At 41.6% G+C, this 26,016-nt stretch overlaps 2 protein-coding genes and 1 long non-coding RNA gene across 4 annotated transcripts; 1 reads left to right on the top strand and 2 right to left on the bottom strand.

Moving 5' to 3' along the window:
* LOC135515353 (uncharacterized) lies at positions 1-2,043 on the bottom strand. 2 transcript variants are annotated; one of them, XR_010451797.1, is made up of 4 exons: positions 1,940-2,043; positions 1,688-1,746; positions 1,527-1,603; positions 1-1,397 (listed from the first exon to the last, which is right to left on the bottom strand). It is a non-coding gene; the product is annotated as an uncharacterized LOC135515353 (long non-coding RNA). The 2 variants fall into 2 exon arrangements; XR_010451796.1 differs by lacking the exon at positions 1,940-2,043 and having other exon boundaries at positions 1,688-1,753.
* Positions 2,044-2,211: 168 nt separating this feature from the next.
* LOC135515458 (SLAM family member 8-like) lies at positions 2,212-5,534 on the bottom strand. The gene is made up of 3 exons (XM_064939114.1): positions 5,343-5,534; positions 2,726-3,028; positions 2,212-2,489 (listed from the first exon to the last, which is right to left on the bottom strand). The coding sequence occupies exons 1-3, from the start codon at positions 5,407-5,409 to the stop codon at positions 2,212-2,214; spliced, it is 648 nt and encodes a 215-aa protein (XP_064795186.1). The 5' UTR covers positions 5,410-5,534.
* A 6,608-nt stretch (positions 5,535-12,142) lies between these two features.
* On the top strand, positions 12,143-25,706 carry LOC135516186 (zinc finger protein 260-like). Its single transcript, XM_064940285.1, has 2 exons — positions 12,143-12,420; positions 21,272-25,706. Exons 1-2 carry the CDS (start codon positions 12,255-12,257, stop codon positions 22,252-22,254), a joined length of 1,149 nt encoding a protein of 382 aa, XP_064796357.1. The 5' UTR covers positions 12,143-12,254; the 3' UTR covers positions 22,255-25,706.
* The last annotated feature ends 310 nt before the right edge of the window (positions 25,707-26,016 follow it).

Raw genomic sequence — 26,016 nt, 5'->3', positions numbered from 1 at the left:
TACTTGGCATGATGACTCCTTGCTGTCCCCAGTCCACCTGGCCGTGCTGCTGCTCCAGTTTAAACTTTTCTGCCTGCGGCTATGAAACCCTGAACTGTTCACCGGATGTGCTACCTGTCCCAGGCCTGCTGTTTTCAACTCTTTCTGTACAGCACTTTGAGATATCAGCTGATGTAATAAGGGCTATATTAATACATTTGATTTGATATTTACTATGACTGGTTGATTAATCTTATGCTACACAAACATAGATAACATAGATTTTTCTAAACTATTCCAATCTGTTAGTAGTTGGACATATGTCACCCATTACTGATATGTTTGTTCCAGTTTATATGATTTAGAAATTCTCAAAATCAATCTTCCCTTCCCCAACAGTCATTCTGAATGCAGGTTGCGTGTGACTGAAAGGTTCAATTTTTGAATATCCTAACTTTGGCTGGATTCCAATAGAAATGACACATCCCTTTGCAAGCCGGCATAATTTGACTAATTCAGGAGCTTCAGACCAGTGTTTTAGGATGTAACTAGGCCCTCAGGGGCTTTATGATATATGTAATGTGTTGTCATAATGAGTTTAATTTTAAAGATAACATATCCACTTAGACAATCACTTGGTGAAGGCTCCAGTACTGAAAACCATTCAATACAACAATCATGACTCTGTCGCTAACAAATTCAGTCATGAGAGTTAATTACAATTCACTCTAAATGCAAGGCACGCAAGGCATGCAAATAAGGTATAATTATTTGTTTTTCTATTGAACGGCATATTTGTTTTTAGAATGAACTGAATTACATCTGGTAATTGGGACAGACATGAATGCCATTTTGGAAATGATGACAAATCAAATAAGACCATCTACAATCAACACGCAACCAAGGCTCGAGAGCATATACTCTCTGATTACAACCTCATTGATGCCTGGCGAGCACATAATAATAACGCAAAAGAGTACACAGGCATAAATCAATCTCACTAATCAATGTCCTACTAGTATCTAAAACAATTGTCTTTAATCTAGAAAATAGAAATTCGACATATGAGCTTGTCTGATCACCACGCCTTCTACTGCCTATTACACATTTCCGAATCTTCTAATTGTATCTAGGCCTTCAAAGGAAGATATAAGGCCTTATGATATACTGTATATGTGAGAATCATCAAAGGGAGAAGGAAAAATAAGCAAATAGTGTAGGTTGTGATGAAATTTACCAGTAACATCTAGGCCTATCTACAGAATATACACGTGTAAGATGCAGAGGATGCAGAGGGTTACATATCTATGGAAGGCCCAACCTATGACCACATCCTGTTCAGCTCACAGTACTTCCTGGTAGGGAGATTGGGGGCCTTCTGGAAGTCCAAATGTAATCTTGTCATACAGAGTCTGCGGCTACATGTGATAGATAATCAAGAAGAAACTGTTTCAGCATCAAGAAAGGTAGTGACTATTCTCAATGTAGACTACATAGTCTTCTATTCAATCACATACATTTTATAATTATGACCATTTATATCTTACTTTGTTCAGTCTTGGGAAACCAGATCATTGACAGTTTCATAGATGGATATTGGGTTTACATAACTGATTGATCTTGTCTGGAATCAAAATACAGCCCATTACAATACAATACATACAGCTTTAACACATTCAGATACATAATAACGGCATTGTATACTTACATCTCTACTTCCTGTGTTGTCCATAATATCAGCATATATTGCGTTATCAGTTTGATCTTCTGTGTTTTATAAGAACAAAATATCAACCAATCAGAAACATTTTATACAGGATATCAACAAACATACCCAGGAATTAATGAGGGGTCTCACTCTTTTTCTAATTTCTAGCAAATCCCCCCAAAAATCAAACCAGCTGAAGAATACTTCTAGAACCACCTGAAATGTCACTTGAGGCCCCTAAGCTGTACATACCTGTGTTACTTCGGCCCCTGCAGTAGCACACTGCCACAGCTACAGTGAGGATCAGCACCACAGCGCCTCCTACTGATATTCCGATGTACATGGTATACCACGCCAGTCCTGTCACATATTGTACAACACACATGATTAGACTATACCATATGATAAAGACTAAATGGCTCTATATCATATACATCGAATGTAATCACATGCATTACATATTATATTTGACAACATAAGCGTATAAGCACACTGAACGTGTATAGAAGGGATTATTATGATATCTAGGTACCTCGGGTGGATGTGTCATTACTACACTTTACTGTTGCAGAGTCAGTTTTCCAACTGACGAGGTTGGAGGCGTTGCACTTTACACTGATGTCTCTCTCTGCTGGTGAGAGAGAGAAGTGAATCTGCTGGGCGTCCCCATAGATCTCATTGTCTCTCTCCCAGGTGTAGGTAATGTTGGGGTAGGAGGACACATTGCACACCAGCAGCACCATACAGGAGTGGTTGGCCAAGAACTTGATGTCTGTCTGGATCGCCACCTTGGATATAGGCTCTGACCAACCAGGAGAGAGATAGAGACTCATAATCAGTCTTCTAAATGAACCCTACCATAGCCATACCACCAGGAGAAAGACTTGAAAATATGATGGATATTTAACAAGGCTTGGTGAGTAAGGTCAGTATGAAACCACAAAACCTGTGTTATAGTTTAAAGATCATCAGCCATGGTTATGGATATAAATAAGAATTATATCAAAATACGATGCAAAAATGGTATTAACAGCCTACCGTGGACCTTCAGAGTGATGGTCTTACTGTCAATCTGACCTTTGTCCCCTTCGCCTGTAAGTAGAAAATCCCCTGAGTCTTGCAGTGTCAGTTCTCTGACTGTTAAACTGTAGTTTTTGGCATTCATCTTTAGTCTCCCCTTAAACTGGGATGCAGGTGAATATACAACATCTGAATTGAATTCTGCAATATCCTTTCCCATATACTTCCACTCCAAGGATTTGAAATGTCCCATCTCTAAGCCTGCCAGCAGCTCCACGGAGTCCCCCACTCTCTTGTTGATGATCAGAGGAACACCTACACCTGCAACACACAAATACACACGTTATTCTGACATCAATCAATGGTTGCACACTATATTACAATGATCGTATTACTGTGTAATTATTCATGTAGTACAATGTAGCAAGGGTTGTAATTACTTATTGTTTCACTGTAATACTTGTTACAGTGTGCCTACATGAATAATTACACAATAATAGACTGCAATGCAGTCTTACCTAATCAATAATGTATTGTGTTTTATAAGCACGTTTCCAGGTTTATATTATATCTTTATGTATCTGTGTGTGTGTCCTTTTTCACTTCATTAAAGTCCACTCCTCCCCCACATTCAGTAGAACAGGATGAGATGACAGGAAAATAGAAGTGGGGTTGGATCTGATAACCCCTCCTCAGCTCACAAGTACAAATACCAATGTGTTTAATGTGTAATTACTCACCAGAAATGCATCATATACTGCATGGGCAACATTATAATTACATATCAGTCTGAAGTAATGTTTAATAAACCCTTATAAAAAAAAACGTCATTCATGAATTAAGAAAAAAACACAGTTACAGTTCATTGAAGTATTTAAGACATAAATGCAGTTTTCCCAGTCGGACAATGTATCATATTATGTAATAGAAACAATAATTTGATACAGTCCCATATCCCCTTAAATATAGTGAATGACAGCCATTAGGCACAGGGTCGTTTGGTCTGTTGCGTTCTAGAAGCACAGCAACAGCTGCTGACCCAACCACACCATTGGCACTCATTCAAAACTGCAGAATACACACATCATGATATGTTCCTGAATATGGGTATTATGTAGGTGTTTTCAAACAGTAATAAAGCAAACATTTTCAGATATCCAACCAATCACTGATGACTAGGCATTCTACAGTCAACACACACCATGTAAAAACCAACAAGGAAGTTAGAGAAAGCAGACTGTCACGACTTCTGCCGAAGTCGTTGCCTCTCCTTGTTCGGGCAGTGCTCGGCGTTCGACGTCACCGGTCTTCTAGCCATCATTGATCCTTTTTTCATTTTCCATTGGTTTTGTCTTGTCTTCCCACACACCTGTTTTCAATCCCATTCATTACCTGTTGTGTATTTAACCCTCTGTTCCCCTCATGTCTTTGTCAGAGATTGTTTTATTGTCAGTATAGTGTGATTGTTGTATAGGTGCGCGTCGGGTCCTCATACCCATGCTTGGTTTGTTTGTACATTTATTGTTATGGAGCATACTCTTGGAACTTTATTAAAAGACTCCATTTTACACTCAGTTTGACTCTCCTGCGCCTGACTTCCCTGCCACCTATTACACCTATGCATGACACTGACGGATTTCCTTACTTCATCATGCAAGCAAGCACATGCAATAGATCCTGTTTGGGGATGATTCCAACCTCTTGGTTTCACATTAGAATAAGGAGATTCTTATTAGTTTGTTTTGGGCCATTTGAAGTTTATACAAGCATAGTTCATGGTTCAGTAGCATAACAAAAACTCTGCATAGACAAACTTCAAATGGCCTGAAAACAAACTAATAAGAATTATACTCAAGCTTAGCCATAGAGACACACGTTGGTCCTAATCATTTCAGGGAACTGAACTGGCTTCCAGTTGATCTGGTGGTGGTGCAGATCAAACTGTTGATGGTATTTAAAGTGATAGATGACCTTTCCCCCAGTTACCGGTCTGGTTATTTTAATTTCATCACAGACTCTCATAGCCATCACACCAGAGCAAGTGTTGCCAATATGAGACCGCTGCTCTATAGGAGCATGGCTGGAAAAAGCTCTTTCCTTAACACTGGTGCAGAGGAATGGAATGGTGTACCAAACCATATAAAATCTATCAATACACTAGGGAGTTTAAAAATTAACCTTAAGAAATGGTTTATGTGCAAAATGCTTCAAAACTGAATAATTCGTTGTATGAATCAGACCAAGGCGTAGCGTGCTATGCGTACATTCTTCTTTATTTAATAGAATGAACACTGAACAACTAACAATATAACAACATGAACCGTGAAGCTGTATGGATAGCGCAGACAGGCAAGTAAACATAGAACAAGAACCCACGAACACAAAAGGGAAATGGCTACCTAAATATGATCCCCAATCAGAGACAACGATAAACAGCTGCCTCTGATTGGGAACCATATCAGGCCACCATAGACATATGGTCTAATACCTGGACCTACAAATCTCCTAGACATACAAAAACCCTAGACAAAACTAGCATACCCACCCTCGTCACACCCAGACCTAACCAAAATATAAAGAAAACAGAGATATCTAAGGTCAGAGGGTGAAAATAAATAATAGTTACAAAACTTACCATATTGGAAGATGGAGCCTAGAAGAAGTAGTATTCCGTGTTTGGAGAAGAAGGGAACAGCAGACATCTCTGTAAGGCGTTGACTGTTTTCTCTGGCTGTACGTTCTTATCACTGGCACTGACAGCTAGCAGTTGACTAACCAAATCACACAGAGAAGATAGAGAGAAGAAAGATAAGTTAAGAGACTTACTTTTGAGGGCTGCAGTTCTATTTATTTTTGACTGTATGTTAGTTGAAAAGGAAGTCACATTCTATAGTTGCTCTCTGAAAATACCCCTTCACTCAGCTTGAGCGTTAGACGAGGAGGTGTGGTTGGGGTCTGGTGGTGATTTTGGAGCCTGTGTTTTCAGGCTGCTGCTGGTTGAGTGGTTAATGGTCATGGTGTTCACAGATCCCGGAAGCTTTCTTACTTTATGAGCAAACCACACAATCTTTCAGAGAAATAGGGAGATAGAGGGCTCAGGATTAAAGAGAGATAGACAGAACTATATTGAGACAGAGACAGCGAGAAATAAAGAAAGAGGGGGGGGGGAGTCATAACAGTGCCCGTGCAGTTTCATCTTGGCTTCATATGCCTGCAGAGGTGTTTGCATGACTTATTCTGTATTCTCATGGGTCTAGTGTGGGTGAGGGACATGAAACACTTTTTGAGAGGAAGTGATACAGTACCAGTACTAACCAGCTCCTCAGAACTCCAGCAGAGTATATCACATCATTAAACTGAGAAGAACTGTTATTTTCAGGCACACTCTTCCCCCCCCAAAGTCATTCTGAAAATCTCAAATGGGTCTTCAGCTGATGGGGTGCAGCTTTTGAACTATGCTCATGGGGAATTGATGTGATATTCAAGATTTGGTACATATGATTAGGTCCAAAAATGGATTGAGCAATAGTATAATCTCTCTACTAGGCTTAAAGGAGGTTTGACCAAATTAAGCTCTATGGACATTTTGATGACAATATCAATTTACTGTAAGAAACCACTCATGCAATCTGGTGGGGAAAAGACAGTTTATTAAAAAAGTACAATGCAAAGATTATGTAAATGTGCAGGCCATTAGAAGAAAATGTGAATAGTACTTACAATATTTTTGAATTTCACATACGTTATTCTATCATCTGAATAACAGACATAATAAATCAAATATAATACATTTACAACAAAACAATATAATTCAATACACAACAAGCAGACCATTTCTGTAGCTGCAGGTAAGATCCGACATTATTACATCATATAATTAGATAACGCTGTTACAAAACCTTAAATTACTGTTACTAAACCTTAAATGAATATATTTGTTGGTAAGTAAAACTATTTTTAAAAATCCTTAATGTACAAGATTTTATTGACTTTTAGTGTGTATGCATGGCTGGGTGTGTGTTTGCGTGCATTGAACATGCATAATCCATGTTAAAGGGTTCCATCTGCTCCTCCTTTGATGGTGTCCCTGCCTCCCTCCATCCATCCATCCCTCCCTCCCTCCCTCCCTGCCTCTCTCAAGGACATGCAACATGTCACCACACAAAGTTGTTTAGGACTTGCAGTCAAACTCTTAAGAATCAAACCAATATACATACTTTAAGTAGATACATTATACTTTGATATCAGATATCAGAGCATTAGTTCCATATTAAATATCAATAGCATATGGATATTAGTCTTACCCAGGGCTATTCCAGGCTTCGATTGAGAATAGACTGAATCAGTCTCAGGTAGGTTTGCGGTTTCTTTAAGGGGTGAGGATAATACAGTAATATAACAGTTATATACAGAATAATATACACCTCGTCAATATGGGGTCTTAGAGGTGTGAGGTTAAGATAGGGGGAATATGGGGGGGGATCGATGTCCAGCCTTACCTTTCTTCTTGGCTTTGTCCTTCTGTTTAAGGTCAACCTCAGCATAGGTCACATCAACAGGCCCAGTTGCTGCTATTTTTTTGGTTGTTGAAATTTCCAGTCAACAACTTTAAGGAATTAGTTCATTGTATATTATGCTTCTTCATCAAAACTCGAAATTCACAAGTTTAGATTTGACTGCCAACCTGTTAAATGGGTCTTACCTGTGGCATTCCCTGTCTTGACCTCAGAGTAGACTGGATTTTCTTTTGGATCAGCTGTTTTTGGTATTAAAGGAGGAGGAGCAAATCCAATGTAAGTTGCCGGAGAGGAAGGAAAACGCTCAGGTATTTCACCATGAGGCCAATGGTGACTTTAAAAACAGTTTTATGGCTGTGATAGGAGACAACTGAGGATGGAGCAACATGGTAGTTACTCCACAACACTGACGTAAATTACAGAGTGAAAAGGAAGCCCGTACAGAATAAAAAATATTCCAAATATGCACATTGTTTGCAATAAGGCTAAAGTAAAACTACAAAAAAAGAACGGCTTCAAATCAAATCAAATCAAATTTGTCACATCCACACGGTTAGCAGATGTTAATGCGAGTGTAGCGAAATGCTTGTGCTTCTAGTTCCGACAATGCAGTAATTACCAACAAGTAATCTAACTAACAATTCCAAAACTACTGTCTTATACACACAAGTGTAAGGGGATAAAGAATATGTACATAAAGATATATGAATGAGTGATGGTACAGAGCAGTATAGGCAAGATACAGTAGATAGTATCGAGTACAGCGTATACATATGAGATGAGTATGTAAACAAAGTGGCATAGTTAAAGTGGCTAGTGATACATGTATTACATAAAGATGCAGTAGATGATATAGAGTACAGTATATACGTATACATATGAGATGAATAATGTATGGTATGTAAACATTATATTAGGTAGCATTGTTTAAAGTGGCTAGTGATATATTTTACATCATTTCCCATCAATTCCCATTATTAAAGTGGCTGGAGTTGAGTCAGTGTGTTGGCAGCAGCCACTCAATTTTAGTGGTTGCTGTTTAACAGTCTGATGGCCTTGAGATAGAAGCTGTTTTTCAGTCTCTCGGTCCCAGCTTTGATGCACCTGTACTGACCTCGCCTTCTGGATGATAGCGGGGTGAACAGGCAGTGGCTCGGGTGGTTGTTGTCCTTGATGATCTTTATGGCCTTCCTGTAACATCGGGTGGTGTAGGTGTCCTGGAGGAGGGCAGGTAGTTTGCCCCCGGTGATGCGTTGTGCAGACCTCACTACCCTCTAGAGAGCCTTACGGTTGTGAGCGGAGCAGTTGCCGTACCAGGCGGTGATACAGCCTGCCAGGATGCTCTCGATTGTGCATCTGTTTCCTGAAGTCCACAATCATCTCCTTAGTTTTGTTGACGTTGAGTGTGAGGTTATTTTCCTGACACCACACTCCGAGGGCCCTCACCTCCTCTCTGTAGGCCGTCTCGTCGTTGTTGGTAATCAAGCCTACCACTGTTGTGTCGTCCGCAAACTTGATGATTGAGTTGGAGGAGTGCGTGGCCACGCAGTCGTGGGTGAACAGGGAGTACAGAAGAGGGCTTAGAACGCACCCTTGTGGGGCCCCAGTGTTGAGGATCAGCCGGGTTGAGATGTTGTTGCCTACCCTCACCACCTGGGGGCGGCCCATCAGGAAGTCAAGTACCCAGTTGCACAGGGCGGGGTCGAGACCCAGGGTCAGAGCTTGATGACGAGACCCAGAGCTTGATGATGAGCTTGGAGGGTACTATGGTGTTAAATGCCGAGCTGTAGTTGATGAACAGCATTCTCACATAGGTATTCCTCTTATCCAGATGGGTTATGGCAGTGTGCAGTGTGGTTGAGATTGCATCGTCTGTGGACCTATTTGGGCGGTAAGCAAATTGGAGTGGGTCTAGGGTTTCAGGTAGGGTGAAGGTGATATGGTCCTTGACTAGTCTCTCAAAGCACTTCATGATGACGGAAGTGAGTGCTACAGGGTGGTAGTCGTTTAGCTCAGGTACCTTAGCTTTCTTGGGAACAGGAACAATGATGGCCCTCTTGAAGCATGTGGGAACAGCAGACTGAGATAGGGATTGATTGAATATGTCCGTAAACACACCAGCCAGCTGGTCTGCGCATGCTCTGAGGGCGCGGCTGGGGATGCCGTCTGGGCCTGCAGCCTTGCGAGGGTTAACACGTTTAAATGTTTTACTAACCTCGGCTGCAGTGAAGGAGAGTCCGCATGTTTTCGTTGCAGGCCGTGTCAGTGGCACTGTATTGTCCTCAAAGCGGGCAAAAAAGTTATTTAGTCTGCCTGGGAACAAGACATCCTGGTCCGTGACTGGGCTGGTTTTCTTTTTGTAGTCCTTGATTGACTGTAGACCCTGCCACATACCTCTTGTGTCTGAGCCGTTGAATTGAGATTCTACTTTGTCTCTATACTGACGCTTAGCTTGTTTGATTGCCTTGCGGAGGGAATAGTTGCACTGTTTGTATTTGGTCATGTTTCCAGTCACCTTGCCCTGATTAAAAGCAGTGGTTCGCGCTTTCAGTTTCACACGAATGCTGCCATCAATCCACGGTTTCTGGTTTGGGAATGTTTTAATCGTTGCTATGGGAACGACATCTTCAACGCACATTCTAATGAACTCGCACACCGAATCAGCGTATTCGTCAATGTTGTTGTCTGACGCAATACGAAACATATCCCAGTCCACGTGATGGAAGCAGTCTTGAAGTGTGGAATCAGCTTGGTCGGACCAGCGTTGGACAGACCTCAGCGTGGGAGCTTCTTGTTTTAGTTTCTGTCTTTAGGCAGGGATCAACAAAATGGAGTCGTGGTCAGCTTTTCCGAAAGAAGGGCGGGGCAGGGCCTTATATGCGTCGCGGAAGTTAGAATAACAATGATCCAAGGTTTTGCCAGCCCGGGTTGCGCGATCGATATGCTGATACAATTTAGGGAGTCTTGTTTTCAGATTAGCCTTGTTAAAATCCCCAGCTACAATGAATGCAGCCTCAGGATGTATGGATTCCAGTTTGCAAAGAGTCAAATAAAGTTTGTTCAGAGCCATCGATGTGTCTGCTTGGGGGGGAATGTATACGGCTGTGATTATAATCGAAGAGAATTCTCTTGGTAGATAATGCGGTCGACATTTGATTGTGAGGAATTCTAAATCAGGTGAACAGAAGGATTTGAGTTCCTGTATGTTTCTGTGATCACACCACGTCTCGTTAGCCATAAGGCATACGCCCCTGCCCCTCTTCTTACCAGAAAGATGTTTGTTTCTGTCGGCGCGATGCGTGGAGAAACCAACTGGCTGCACCGACTCCGATAGCGTCTCTCCAGTGAGCCATGTTTCCGTGAAGCAAAGAACGTTACAGTCTCTGATGTCCCTCTGGAATGCTACCCTTGCTCAGATTTCATCAATCTTGTGGTCAAGAGACTGGACATTGGCGAGAAGAATGCTAGGGAGTGGTGCACGATGTGCCCGTCTCCGGAGTCTGACCAGAAGACCGCCTCGTTTCCCTCTTTTACGGAGTCGTTTTTTTGGGTTGCCGGTTGGGATCCATTCCGTTGTCCTGGGTGAAAGGCAGAACACAGGATCCGCTTCGCGAAGTCATATTCTTGGTCGTACTGATGGTGAGTTGACGCTGCTCTTATATTCAGTAGTTCTTCTCGACTGTATGTAATGAAACCTAAGATGACCTGGGGTACTAATGTAAGAAATAAAAAAAACTGCATAGTTTCCTTGGAACGCGAAGCGAGGTGGCCATCTCTGTCGGCGCCGGACACCACATCTAGAAAAACTCACCACTGCAGTGAATGTGGTGAAATATTTGCTCAGAAAGCTGACCTCCAGAGGCATGTGATTCTCCCCAAGAAGAGACCCAGGGAATGCCACTTCTGCAAAAGACGCTACAACTCCACCTGTAAACTGAAGGCCCATGTTCGACTCTGTCATGGTGGGGAATCCTGTGCCTGCCTCTTTTGTGACAAGACCTTCGAACAAGAAGGACATTTATCCGGGAACATGAGGTTTCACACAGGAGAGAAAGTAATTAGCTGTGGTGACTGTGGGAAAAGCTTTGGTCAGAAGGGGATGCTTACCAAACATATACTTTGGTTAGTCTTCAGGAAAAAACTACTTAAGCATGTAAAAAATATCCCCCCCCCCAAAAAAAATGGATAAGAAAGATGGGTGAAAAAAGTCAGGATGTGGACAACACTCTTAGGGCGCTTTCACATACTGTATATTTTGTATTATCCGAGTCCATTTGGCATCCTTATCCACGTTATATGTGAAACGTCCATAGGCAAGCAAAGCAACTGGAATAGATGTGTGATGGATTTACCTTTGTAAAATGTTCTTTGTAAATCAAGTATGATTTGGACGATGATGCAACGTTCAAACAGTACAGAGTATTGTTGGAAGCTCACAGGCTAGCTGTTCAAAGTATGTACATTTCTTCAGGTAAGTAGAAACAGGAATTTCTGATTATTTGATTTGAAATGTCTCTCAGGGTGATAAGAGAACGCTCAGACTGGTGTTATTGATGCATTAAAGACGTATCATTTTCAGAAAAGATCTCCATCCCATTTGGCCAATAGTATTTCTCATAAATTTTGATATAATGCCACTTAATGATATTGATTTAATCTTGTATAGAATAATGATATACACTCCTGATGAAGAATTGATTCTCCCACATCATCCTATACTTATGTTAAACACTGTTTGTATACATATGTATACATGTGTACATATGTATATATAGTTCAGTTATCGTTTCCATTTACCTCTGGTCTGTTGGCTGCCTTGTAAAGTAATAAACCCCCATCCAGCTAGCGGCGCTGTTGTATGTTTCTGCGTTCGCCACCCACCAGAAGCAAAGAGTAAAAAACAAAGAAGAAAAAAAAGACTACAACACGGAAGTAGGATTGTAGACGACTTTATTTTCCATTGCTTATGTGGAGAAAATAAGACCCACTGGCTGAGCAGAATAGGCTGCACAACTATAATTCGACTAAACATGTCTAAACTACAGTTGTTGCATGTGTTTTTAAATGAGCGTTTAACGGCGGCTGTTGTGGAGATTGTCGGGGCAGTTGAGAAAACGGTGGCGGAGTACCAGGAGGAGAATGATCGGCTACGGAGAATGCTGCGGATCACACAGGAGATAAAACTATGTAAAATAGGTTCGTATGTAGATACACTGGTAGATAGCTATAGTTCTACTCAATTAATCAACTGTTTAACATAACAGTAATCACAATGTCATAGTTGTTTAACCCCTAAAGCTACCAACATAGTTTGATCCCAGGAAAAAAATATTGGAGAAGTCAATCATAGCAAAAACATCTAATTATGTCTTATCAAAACATAACTAGACATGTAATTAATGTTATCTGAAAACAAACTTGACTAAAACACTTATTTGATCAAAATTACAGTTCATTTGCATATTCTGTCAAACGAAAATATGTTTCCTTTGCGCAGCTTTTTTCCTAAATCCAATCCACATTATTTATAATAGTATCATTTCGTTTTCAGAACGTTTAAATACACATTTGGTTGAAAAAAAACATAGCTTAATTTTATTTCTGTACTTACCCCACAACAAGTGAAGCAATGGGAGTGGTATCAAAACATGACAAAATCCTCTCACTTCAAACCAAATGGTATAGCACCCACAATATCATATCAAGTTGCACATATAGAATATTGTAGGATATTATAGAAATTGTATAAAAGAAATTGGAGAATACACACCAATGCAGCACGTGAACATTCAGAGGGTAGCTGGATTCTGTCATTTCAGTTCTACAAAGTATTTATTCACTTTCATGAGTTATTTTGACCGCAACTTGGCATATATCTACAGTAGTTTTGTACACGGTTATACCTGGTTATAACCAGTTATATCCATGGGTGAGTACATAAGGTGCTCCAATCTATGCAGGTGATCTGTCTCTATCAGGGCAAGATCACTGATACATGTCCCCCTCCACCCTCTGACAATATTATGTGTAACTTAATTATGTCGCCACATAAACCTGGATTCAAATAAATACTTTTTTTTAGATTCGCCCAAGAATAACTAGCCTGGTCGGCGATTGGATCACCGTCAACCAATCAGAGGACGGCCTAGTTCAAAGCACTGTTCGATTAAGTTGGCCTAGGTTGCACCGGGCTATGGGAAAGGGGGATACCTAGTCAGTTGTACAACTGAATGCCTTCAACTGAAATGTATCTTCCACATTTAACCCAACTCCTCTGAATCAGAGAGGTGCGGGGGGGGGGCTGCCTTAATCAACATCCACGTCTTCGGCGCGGTGAAGCCGGTGAGGGAGGGGAACCCTGCTCAAACCGAACAGTATTTGCGCCGCTCAGTCATATTGTCAACAATGCGGCATGATGCATCGTCCAGAAACATACATCTCTTTTTTCTATAAAATAGGTTTCAGAGTTTTCTAACTAGTCTTCATGTGGAAGGCATATAAAGCGTTTTTTTTTTTTAATCAAAGGCAATTACGTTCACATGTGAAAACACTTAATCCTATTCTTTACTCCATGTGTTTAACCTACTTCACTTTTGTTTTGAGGCTACTTCGCCTTCGGCCACAGCAGGGAGGCAGCCCGGTTCCAAAACTAATACAATCACTTTTCACCCTGGCAGCCATGCCAATCCGTCCATCCTGGCAGCCATGCCATATTAATCGAATCCCCTCCATGTTTGGCGAAGTGGAATTTTGTCCCTAAACCCCCCCCCCATTATTTATGAGAGGATGCTGATTGGACCTGTCATTTCCTAACATATTCCAAATGCCTAGTCTGATTAATCAGGCTGTAATACACAATTAATTGGTATAAGTTTGACTGCAGAATTTATTACGCAGCATTGATGCAACGAGGCTGTCGGTCTGATCAAGGTATTACAAATCCAATGTTATTAGTCACATGAGCCGAATACAACAGGTGTAGTAGACCTGGTATAGAGGTCCTGGAGGGCAGGAAGCTTTGCCCCAGAATGTTTAATACAATTCTATTTTAATTTACTCTACCGGTTGTCCGTAGTGTTTGGTCCTTTAAGATGGTCAACATTTTTGACAAAAGAAAGTATTGTTTTACTCGACTGTTTATAGTGCCGATACTGAAGTTGGCATTTCTATCACACATATGCACAAAACCATGTAAACACCTGCTGACTTCAGTTAGTGTGCATGCATTGCGTGCATGTACTTCCATCTTGTGCACGTGTCTTCGGTCATGAGCAAACGCATGTGCGTGCGATGCATGCACACAAACTGAAGTCAGCAGGTGTCCACATGGTTTTGAGCATGAGCCAGGTGATAGAAATGTCAACTTTAGTACCGGCACTCTAAAGAGTCAGGTAAACAATACTCTCCTGTGGATATTTTATCTTCCTTTTTAAGCGGCTGAAGGACAACCACACAGACCGCCAGTAGAGTTACTTTATTCAACATTCTGGCTTGCAAGGAACGTTTACAAGAGTTTGCATTCATTAGTTTCAGCCTGAATATACCAATTGATTTTGTATTACGGCCTGATAAATCAGACTACCAAATGCCCATCGATTTGGAGAAAGGTTGTAGAATAAACCACTTTGGGCTTTGAGCAAAAAATAAGAGCTCAATTGAGGGTTTAAAAACAGTTATCTACTGTAACTTTGACCGTGCATGATAAAAAAAAGTTGTCAGGAAAAGCTGATTTGAAATGGGATATAGGCATGGGGTACAACTTAGTCCCGCTTCTAGATCGACATTGTATTTCGGGTCTGGTCGTATAAAACTAGCCCACCATGTGACTTATTTTACCGACCTATGTCTGTACCTGTTTGGCAATGCTTTTCCCATGTTGAAGGCAGAGGGGTCCACCAGCTACTGTGTCAGGTAGATGGAAAAATCGACCCGCCACTCTGATTTCTCATCAGTCACAGTATTTTTTCAGACACAATTACACAGCAAATCACAACAACAAAAAGCAGATGAGCATGCTTTGTAATGTTTCTTAAACAATAAATGTATTACTGGTATAGTGCATTCGGAAAGCATTCAGACCCCTTCACTTTTTCCACAAGTTATGTTACAGTCTGATTCTAAAATGGATTAATTCGTTTTTCCCCCTCATCAATCTACAGACAATACCCCATAATGTCAAAGGAAAAAACAGGTTTTTAGACGTGTTTGCTCCTTCATAATAAAAAATAAAAAAAGCTATTCTCGAGTATGTTGGCATACTATAGGCCCCTCAAACTCAACTCTGGACCTTGAAGCCAGCTCCACTGCATTTTCCCCATTGTTCCCCTCTAAACAGGAACTGATTTAGACCTGGAACACCAGGTGTGTGCAATTAATTATTAGGTTGAACAGATTGTGATTTATCTTCAATGCTCTTAATGGTGTACTATGCAGAAATCACTCCTCCATTTCCTGGTTGCTAAAATTCTAATAGTTCACCTAATTTCAGTTTATGTGACAAAACAAGCAAGTATAGTGTAGAGAATCATTGTACCATCTAAACCACTGTGAAATATATTTTCCATAATCGAAAATATAGTATTTTCAGCTGTTTGAAGCTGGTGTACAAAACTGAAAGTAAAAGATGCAAGAATGAAACTTAACAACGGGAAGCATAAAAATAGCGCACCTAGAACAGATCTACCGCTTTTTAGACCTGCTTTCATTGACAATGACATCTATAACTCACATCTCTATGTGAATTTGGACACGTTGCCCAAACAGTTACATATTGCCGCTTTAAATAATTTCATAATATAGCCTAAAATTCATTATCTTCTTAATCATGATATATGGCTAACTGGCTATGTGGCTAGTAGCTTGTGTGGATATTTTTGTACATAGCTAGAGTCTAGACTACCGGTGTTCAGTGCTTAATTTGTACATCTGGAGGTGCTAGAATAAAAAGTGAGCACGAGAGTGGGATGACCCATTTCGAGGCATTTCGTGCAATTCTACATGACTGGAGACTTTGGCAGAATGTTTTTTAATACCACACAAATTATTGAAATGACAGGCTACTTTGACACTGACAAATAGAGAATCTGAGATAAATAAAACAACCTTTTCTTTAATCCATCAATGGCCTATATGAGGAGTAAATTATAGTCCTAAAAATGATATCCAGTTTCCAGTAGTGATCCATGGGTACAACCCTGGGGAAGCCAAGACCGAAAAAAAAACAAAAAAAACATTACACCCTATGTGTTGTGATAATTGTGTTGTTTTTTCTATAATCTGTTAGTGTTGTATTACATAGAAAATCACCATCAACTGAATGAGGTACCGTTTAAACTCATGGACTGCACCAGATTTGCCAGTTCTTGCTGTGAGATGTTACCCCACTCTTTCACCAAGGCACCTACAAGTTCTCGGACATTTCTGATGGGAATGGCCCTAGCCCCCACATGAGGGAGAAGGATGTCTTCCCTGTGACACACAGCTTTGAAATTGCCTGCAATGACAACCAGCTCAGTCCGATGATGCTGTGACACACCGCCCCAGACCATGACGGACCCTCCACCTCCAAATCGATCCCACTCCAGAGTACAGGCCTCAGTGTAACGCTCATTCCTTCAACGATAAACGCGAATCCGACCATCATCACTGGTGAGACAAAATCGCGACTCGTCAGTGAAGAGCACTTTTTGCCAGTCCTGTCTGGTCCACCGACGGTGGGTTTGTGCCCATTGGCAACGTTGTTGCCGGTGATGTCTGGTGAGGACCTGCCTTACAACAGGCCTACAAGCCCTCAGTCCAGCCTCTCTCAGCCTATTGCGGACAGTCTGAGCACTGATGGAGGGATTGTGCGTTCCTGGTGTAATTAGTGCAGTTGTTGTTGCCATCCTGTACCTGTCCCGCAGGTGTGATGTTCGGATGTACCGATTCTGTGCAGGTGTTGTTACACATCTTCTGCCACTGCGAGGACAATCAGCTGTCCGTACTTTCTCCCTGTAGCGCTGTCTTAGGAGTATCACAGTACGGACATTGCAATTTATTGCCCTGGCCACATATGCAGTCCTCATGCCTCCTTGCAGCATGCCTAAAGCACATCTTTCCTCTGGTGTTTTTCAGAGTCTGCATGTTCATTAATTGTTTATGGTTCATTGAACAAGCATAGGAAACAGCGTTTAAACCCTTTACAAAGAAGATCTGTGAAGTTATTTGGATTTTTACTAATTGTCTTCTAAAGACAGGGTCCTGAAAAGGGGACGCTTCTTTTTTTTGTTGCTGAGTTTATAAAATACTGTATATTCACATATCCAGAGAGCAACCTCTGTTCGGTGAAGTCCACAAAGCATATTGCATGTAACAAACAGTTAGATGACCTACAACATTGTCAAACAAGTTGTTTACTACATTTTCAGACTACTACACTATTGATTTAGAACCATGGAGAGTTACAGCAAGTCGCAAAGAAAAAAGGAGCTAGCTCCACTATTCCAGCACCATTTCAACATCAACATTCTAATATCATAAAATCACCTCATTCTTAGTATAACACTGTGTGTGTGTGAGCTTGTGTTTAAGTAGAAAAAAAACCATGTTGACTCACCCAACTTGTAGAGAAATGCCAATGCCATCTTCCTCTGTTATGTTGACGAAACGGTCTATGACTGTCATACAGTACATGCTTTTAGTTTTTGTTGTCCTAGGCTACCTGGCTGAAATTCTTGCTTGCTAGCCTAACTTCCTTTCATGGGCAACGATGAGCCAGCTAGTTAACATTAGACTACTACATCTAGCTACATGTTGAACTTCCATCCTCTCAGGCCAGGGGCACAATGTATGAATTTATGGTTGGATCAGAATCGCTGTTCTAATCATTGTCCAGTACTAAAAATGAATTAAAACCACAAGTCCAAATCCCTATCTCCATCCATGGCTCATTTAGGAATAGGGCGATTTTAGCTAGTTAGCCACCGGAGGACAACAACACAACAATTCAAGTTGTCTGTCAATGACGTTTTGCTCTCGATGTGATGTGATTGGTGTGAAGCCAAATCCAAACTGGCTTCCCTTGATACAGTTTTATTTTTTTTGGTGCACCAGGACCATTCGCAGTTGAGCTCACTCGGTTCAGTTCAATGCTGATTCGCTATTATTTAATACTTTTTTATCAAGGGAAGCCAAATGCTCACTGGCTTCCCTTGCATTCAATGCTACAGGCGGCGACGATGTCATACCCTTTTTGACCAGACAGCATCAGACAGATGGTCTACATATACAGAGACAGAGGGGTGCTGTTTCCCTCACACGCGGATGCTTTCTCCGGTGAGATACATTCATCCTCTTGCGAATTCAAGGAAAATGATGAAACACAGAGAGGAAATACATTTTTTGTTTTTTTGTTAGTAATTATTTTGGGGAACACTGACATCCCTTGGCATCTATGAATACACGCCACTGCCAGTTTCACTGACTCACCCAAAGATGCGCAGCTCACTCACCAGCGATGGCCGATAGGCTTTTGGCATGAGCACATCTCTCTCTTGTTTTGCATTGTAGTTTACAGACAGATTAGTCTTCTTTTTTCAGCAGGAGCCATTTGCTTTCCAACCTGTGTTTTCCTGCCATTGTTATTTAAATATTGTGAAAGACCTGTTTTGGCTGCATGCTGTTCACTGACATACCACACGTTCCTAACTGTAGTGTATGCTAATATGATTATAGTGCAATGTGATAGGCTCATGTTTTATGGGTACAGCGTACCCCCACTATTTATTTGACCAGTAATCCGTACCGGACCGTTCCGGCTTACTTTCACCCCTGGGAATTACTTTAGCTTCCCTGCACGCCAGTAGACACACACTCATTTAGGCTTTAGTTAAAAATATTGCAAATAGGCGTGGCAATACATTGAGTCTGCTCAATACAAACTATTGAGTCTGCTACCATTCTCAATAGTTTGTCATCAAGGTTGTCTGTACCTGGTGGCCTATCATCATTGATGATAACAATTGTTTTTCCACCTTTCCCACACTAACTTGACCCAATTCAAAACAGAAATCCTTGTCTTTCATTGTTAGATATTTTATACAAAAATATGATGGTTCCCAGTTCAATGTTGTCATTTCACTTCTGGTAGCTAAACTATGTAGCTAAACTTGGTACACACACTCGACCGGTGACCGTATTTCAAGCCATGTATGTTTGGGTACCAGACGCACGCAATCACCTTACAGAGCAGACTGGGGGGGAAAAAGGCACAAACCAGCTTCGTACAGGGCAGACCAACAGACGGGGTAGGGGTGGCGAACTTGACGTCACAATGACTTGGGGGCAGTGGGATCAGAACAACATCGACAAAAACTGTACCAAAAAAAAAAATATTTTATACCACCACCCAAAAGGGCTCTTGGCGAGTAGGAGGGAAAAGGGGCAGGTGCTCGGGCAGAGGTAGACCCCCATCTGTGAACGTACCAAGATGCTATACCACCCCACCTCCAAATCAAAACTAAACATGGATTCCATGTTGTTCTTCCTTTGTGAGCACACCTGTCTGTTTCACACCTGTTCCTCCTAGCTAATCAGCCTGGCAATACAGGCACCATGCTACTGCAGACAGGATGTAGAACGAAGCGTGTTTTCACATCCTGCGCAAACATTGACATCCATGTTTGGTTTTGGAGGTGGGATGTTCACGTCTAATAATTGGATTGAATTATTTCCTGGGCACCAATCTGGGATGCAAAGGGAAGGGATCACTGCCACTGCCTCACTTTCCAACCAAAGTGCATGAATTCAGTAGGAAACTGAGGTAGAGAGGATATTCGGCAACACTTGAAGGACAATGGAATTACATTTGAAAAAGCGTCGTTATTGCCAAAAGTAGAACCAACGCATTTAGGCTTTTTTCAGGGTTTTACAGAAGTAAAACAATGAGGCTTTTATACATATGTGAATAAAAGCCATGACATGATTGATAAATCAATTGTAGAATGACCAACAAATAGATTCTGAGTACATGTTGCGCTGACCAATGGAATATGTAAACACCCAAATAACAATATGATGGGTCTAGTTGTGGCCACAACCGGACTAGATTGTGAACAACTATTTTCGGAATGCATTGCTTGACTGCCGCGAGGGCGATAAGCACAATATATTTTGCGGACTGCAGCACCCGAGACGATTCACTCTCGCGTTCGAGTTGGTTGAGAAAAGGCTGTGTATGTTTTGGTTCAACAAAGCTTTGTCCATCATAACATTCAATTATCAATTAATTGCATGAATTATTGCACCCTGCGAACAATTATCAGTTCAAAACATGTATTTTCTATTTATTATTTATGCTGCCTGCAGCACGATCTATTTTGCCAGCGCGCATATATTCCATACAGTTGTTGTTGTAAGCACGTCACTAAAGGAGCGCGTATTAATCCTGCTGTAGAGTTCATTGCCCAGCAGGTCAAACGAACGACAAAAATGAACGAGTTACTCAGAAAAACGAATCATCACTCTCGAGTAGGTAAAAAAAAAGAGTCGTCCCAAAAATAACGAATCATTTGCGAACTGCACATCACTACTTTGGCCGGGGCACCTGGCTCTGGCTCACAGCCGGGAGGCCTCCCATCGGTGTAACCTGGGCCAGATAATCAAATCCCCTCATAGGTAAAACAGACAATATTACAACCTGACAATGTAAATAAGCACCCATGATAAATAATTGAAAAAATAGTAACTTACTAAAAGAAATCCTTTATAATCAATTCCTTATTCATACCACTCGGCAACGCATACAAGGCATTCCTTATCAGAACCGTTCGCTGACAATGGAAGTACCGTTTGAGCGTCGTCAAACATGCACAGATACAGGTCGGCAAATAAGTTGCATGCTGGGCTAGTGTTATTACTGCTAGACTAAGATACAATCTCGTTCTAGAAGCTGGCCCTAGCTATCTGCCCTCAGGCACATCTAATGGCTGTATAGATTATAGAGATCTATAATTCACCTGTATGATTCAAGTGTTCTATTTCATTCTGCTCTTCCTCTCCTTCCCTCCAGGCTCCCTGCCTCTCTCTCTTGCTGTCGCTGAAGAGGAGGATCCACCTGAGCAGCAGCACTCTGAGCAAGAGTGGAATCCCAGTCTGGTGCAGGAGGACCCAAAGCCCACACAGATTATAGAGGAAGAGCAGATTCAAGGGCTGGAGCCTGATATCATAGAGTTCAAATTCACTCCTTCCTGTGTGAAAAGTGAATGTGATCAGGAGGACCCACTTTGGTCCTTGACTCTTCCTAAAACCCAGATTGTGGAGCACGTAGATATTGACTCTAAACGAGTGGATCCTGAACCTTTTGCCACTGTGACCCACCTGAAGGGTTTCGACATTTCCTGTGACCCTCCAGATAATCAAAACAATGCCTCTATCCACAGCTCAGCCATAAGCAGCAACCCAGTAGGACTTGACAGCAGCCCACCATTGGATCCCAGCCCAACATTGGCTCCGACCGCACCAATGGGGAAACCCTGCAACTACCCCTTTTATGGCAAGACATTCAAACAAAAAGGAAATCTGTCCATGCACATGCGTATTCACACAGGAGAGATGCCATTTAACTGTGGTGACTGTGGGAAGTGCTTCATTCAGAAGGGTGACTTAAGAAGGCATATACTGACTCACACAGGAGAGAAACCATTTAGCTGTAATTTTTGCAGTAAAAGCTTCAATCAGAAGGGGGACCTAAGGAGGCATATACTGACTCACACAGGAGAGAAACCGTTTAGCTGTGGCGACTGTGGGAAAAGCTTCAGTCAGAAGGGGGACCTAAGGAGGCATATACTGACTCACACAGGAGAGAAACCATTTAGCTGTGATGACTGTGGGAAAAGCTTCCGTCTCAAGGGGAACCTAACCACTCATACACTCACTCACAAAGGAGTGAAACAACATGGCTGTGCAGTCTGTGGTTTAAGATTCACTCATAAGGCTTATCTGCTGAAGCATGTGCATAAAGTCCACAAAGAAAGAAAACAGGATGAAAACTGAAAGGAAAGATAATTAGGACAAAGACATCTGTCAGAAGATGGGAATAAAAAAAACAGGATGTGTATAACACTCCTAGGAAAGCAAAGCAACTCTGGATCATTCATGGTCTGCGTTACAGATAGATAGATGTGTGATTCATTTACTTTTGTAAAGCCTGTGTAAATAAAGTTTGATATGATTTGAATGATGAGGTAATGATCAAACAGTAGTACACTGTATAATGGGAATCTTACAGATCTGAGGGTTATGCTAATCAGATCAAATATATTTATAAAGCTGTTTTTTCAGCAGATGTCAAAGTGCTATAACAGAAACCCAGCCTAAAACCCCAAACAGCAAGCAACGCAGATGTAGAAGCACGGTGGCTAGTATATACCCCTTTGCAGTACAAACAACAACAAAGTGGACACCCCGACCCTTTTTCGGTAAACAGCTGAGGGAGAAAGAAATGTAAAAACACTCAAATTCCGACAGGTCTACGGATGGAAGGACTGGCCACTCATGAGATCAAAATGATATTTTTAACCATCTTTTGAGGCTATATAGTGTTTGTTTGCAGTTACATTGTTTGCAAATAATGGAGTAAAACAAGATTTTAGGTTCTGATGTTTTGTGATCTGATGAGGTGACTGTTGAACTGAGCTCATGAGGCATTTATACGTTATATACACTATATGACCAAAAGTATGTGGACACCTGCTTGTTGAACATCTCATTCCAAAATTATGGTCATTAATATGGAGTTGGTCCCCCCTTTGCTGCTATAACAGCCTCCACTCTTCTGGAAAGGCTTTCCACTAGATGTTGGAACATTGCTACGAGGACTTGCTTCCATTCAGCCACAAGAGCATTAGTGAGGTCGGGGACTGATGTTGGGCGATTAGGCCTGGCTCGCAGTCGGCACCCCAATTCATCCCAAAGGTGTTTGATGAGGTTGAGGTCAGGGCTCTATGCAGCCCAGTCAAATTCTCCCACACCGATCTCGACAAACCATTTCTGTATGGACCTCGCTTTGTGCATGGGGGCATTGTCATACTGAAACAAGAAAGGGCCTTCCCTGAACTGTTGCCACGAATTTGGAGGCACAGAATCGTCTAGAATGTCATTTCATTCTGTAACGTTATGATTTCCCTTCACTGGAACTAAGGGCCCTAGCCTGAACCATGAAAAACAGCTCCAGACCATTATTCCTGATCCGCCAAACTTTACAGTTGGCACTATGCATTGGGACAGGTAGCGTTCTCCTGGCATCCGCCAAACCCAGATTCGTCCGCCAGACTGCCAGATGTGACGCGTGAATCATCACTCCAGAGAACACGTTTCCACTGCTCCAGAGTCCAATGGCGGTGAGTCCAATGAGTTTCACACCACTCCAGCTGACGCTTGGCATTGTGCATGGTGATCTGTGAGTTTGTGTGGCCTACAACAACTTCGCGGCTTTGCTCCAAAATGTTTCCACTTCTCAATAACAGCACTTACAGTTGACCGGGAAAGCTCTAGCAGAGCAGAAATTTTATGAACGGACTTCAGTAAGGCCATTCTACTGCCAATGTCTGTCTATGGAGATTGCATGGCTGTGTGCTCAATTTTATACACCTGTATAGCCGACTCCACTAATTCAAAGGGGTGTCCACATATGTTTGTATATAGTGTACCAAAGATGAGGGACTGTTGATATTGCAACTACACAACTCAAATGCCGGTTCACCAGTATGAACTAAATCGCAAACAGCTTTTTTTGTTCAAGCCCTCAAGAACTGTTGTCTGCTGAAGGTGATAATCTGTTTGCATCTGCCAGTTTATTGGCTGTCCAGTATCCAGACGACCTGTCCCCAGAGCTTCATATACACCTAATCTCTTTCCAGAACGTATTGAGACCAGCAATTAATGAGGATGAGTGGCTAAATTAAAGATGTTACAGAACGGCTGTAACTCCCTTCTGCGCAGTTTCCCTGATGTTGCTACCGCTATCAAGCTGTTTTTCAGTGGTGGAAAAAGTACTCAATAGTCATACTTGAGGAAAAGTGAAAGTCACATAGTAAAATACTACTTCAGTAAAAGTCTAAAAGTATTTAATTTTTATTGAAGGACAGCCAGAGGCACACTCCCAACACATTTATAAACTAAACATTTGTGTTTAGTGAGTCTGCCAGATTAGAGGCAGTAGGGTTGACCAGGGATGTTCTCTTTATAAGTGTGAATTGGACTAATTTCCAGATAAAATGTAAGCGTAGGTGTCATGGAAAATGTATGGAGTAAAAAGTACATTATTTTCTTTAGGAATGTAGTGAAGTAAAAGTTGGCAAAAAAATAGTAGTTAAGTAAAGTACAGATAACCAAAAAAACGTATTAAGTAAAAAATAATTTAATGTACTACTTAAGTACTTTACACCACTGCTGTTTTTACCATCCCTGTAACTGTCGCTTCTGCGGAAAGATCGTTTTCTCAACTAAAACTCATAAAGAACTACCTAAAAAGCATTACGCTCTCGGCCTGATATGCGTTTTTGAACACCTGAGTACATTAGTCCGATCTCGAGATCACACATGCCTCTGTCGGATACATTTGTACTCGGTCGGGCAGTGAGGACTCGTCATTTCTTCCCGAGACCAGGGAATACTCAGAATTATCAGATTCCATTCAGTCAGCGCATACAACTAATTAATCAAGCCAAATATATACACTCCTTTCTTGAAACATTAGTACAGCATCTTAACAGCCGTATTATCTATTATAGACATGTTTGCGCAGTGGCGAACCTATAGGCCTTCAGTGTGTGACATGTTCGTGATTATGAAAGGACAGCAACCGTAATACTTGCGCACTCATGTAGGAGAGTGCGTTTTTTATAAAATACAAAGGGCCAGTGGTGTAGTGGAGGGTTAACGCAAGAATAAACCGTATACCCACTTTTTTTCAGTGGGCATTGCGTATAGATATACTTACTTCTTAATCCCTACTGATGGGTATTAAAGTCGTGTAGTGGAAGTATACGACTTATCATGAATGTAGTACAATAAAGAAATCATGCACAAAGTAGCGATTGTGTAGGCTACTTTGTGCGTGCTGCACACAGCGGAATATCATCTGCAGGCAGCAAGAGTGCAGGTCTCAACTGGTTTGGTCATTGAGCAGCTCACAGAAGAATGATGGTAACTGGTATTGTAGGATATACCGTTTCAATGTATGGTATCTACCAGTAAATGATAACTAAGGTAACAATTGGTATGCAAACCAGGTATTGACAAAGTTTAGTCCGAAGTGTTGATTAGTAGGCTATTTGTGATGAGGTGTTTGCATCTGGGGAGTAGACATGGATGGTCCTGGGTGGACAGAGGCCCACCCACTGGGGAGCCAGGCCCACCCTATCAGATTGATGTGGTTTATGCATTGTTGTGGACTTAGACCACATTTTTGTATTTTTTCTATAATAAAAAAAGGGTGCTTTTGAGAGTGAGAATCTGAAAAATATTTTGGAAAACATAGGATTTTCCCCACTGGGTGCCATTCCTTAGCTGGGCGGGCCATTTGGAAACTTTTTGGCAAAATGTATATACCCACTACACCAGTGAATGGGAGCGATGGAAAGACATCAGTCACATACAGCATGATGTTAAAAGAGCTGGTCACGGCCGCACCTCAGCCACGCTCAAGGTCCTAAACGATATCATAACCTCCATCGATAAAAGACAGTACTGTGCAGCCATCTTCATCGACCTGGCCAAGGCTTTCGACTCTGTCAATCACTGTGTTCTTATCGG

Source organism: Oncorhynchus masou, chromosome 27, assembly GCF_036934945.1.
Source record: "Oncorhynchus masou masou isolate Uvic2021 chromosome 27, UVic_Omas_1.1, whole genome shotgun sequence".
Taxonomy (NCBI): Eukaryota; Metazoa; Chordata; class Actinopteri; order Salmoniformes; family Salmonidae; genus Oncorhynchus; species Oncorhynchus masou.
The sequence above is the reverse complement of the archived record's forward strand: the minus strand, read 5'-3'. Positions and strand labels throughout refer to the sequence as shown.

What these genes read in the sequence shown, in the direction of transcription:
- LOC135515458 (XM_064939114.1), bottom strand. Translation starts at nt 5,409, where the DNA reads ATGTCTGCTGTTCCCTTCTTCTCCAAACACGGAATACTACTTCTTCTA. An exon ending in AGGCTCCATCTTCCAATATG is followed by an intron (nt 3,029 to 5,342) that starts GTAAGTTTTGTA and finishes TGTGTGTTGCAG; the next exon opens with GTGTAGGTGTTCCTCTGATC. An exon ending in CATCACTCTGAAGGTCCACG is followed by an intron (nt 2,490 to 2,725) that starts GTAGGCTGTTAA and finishes CTGGTTGGTCAG; the next exon opens with AGCCTATATCCAAGGTGGCG.
- LOC135516186 (XM_064940285.1), top strand. Translation starts at nt 12,255, where the DNA reads ATGTCTAAACTACAGTTGTTGCATGTGTTTTTAAATGAGCGTTTAACG. An exon ending in GATAAAACTATGTAAAATAG is followed by an intron (nt 12,421 to 21,271) that starts GTTCGTATGTAG and finishes CCTTCCCTCCAG; the next exon opens with GCTCCCTGCCTCTCTCTCTT.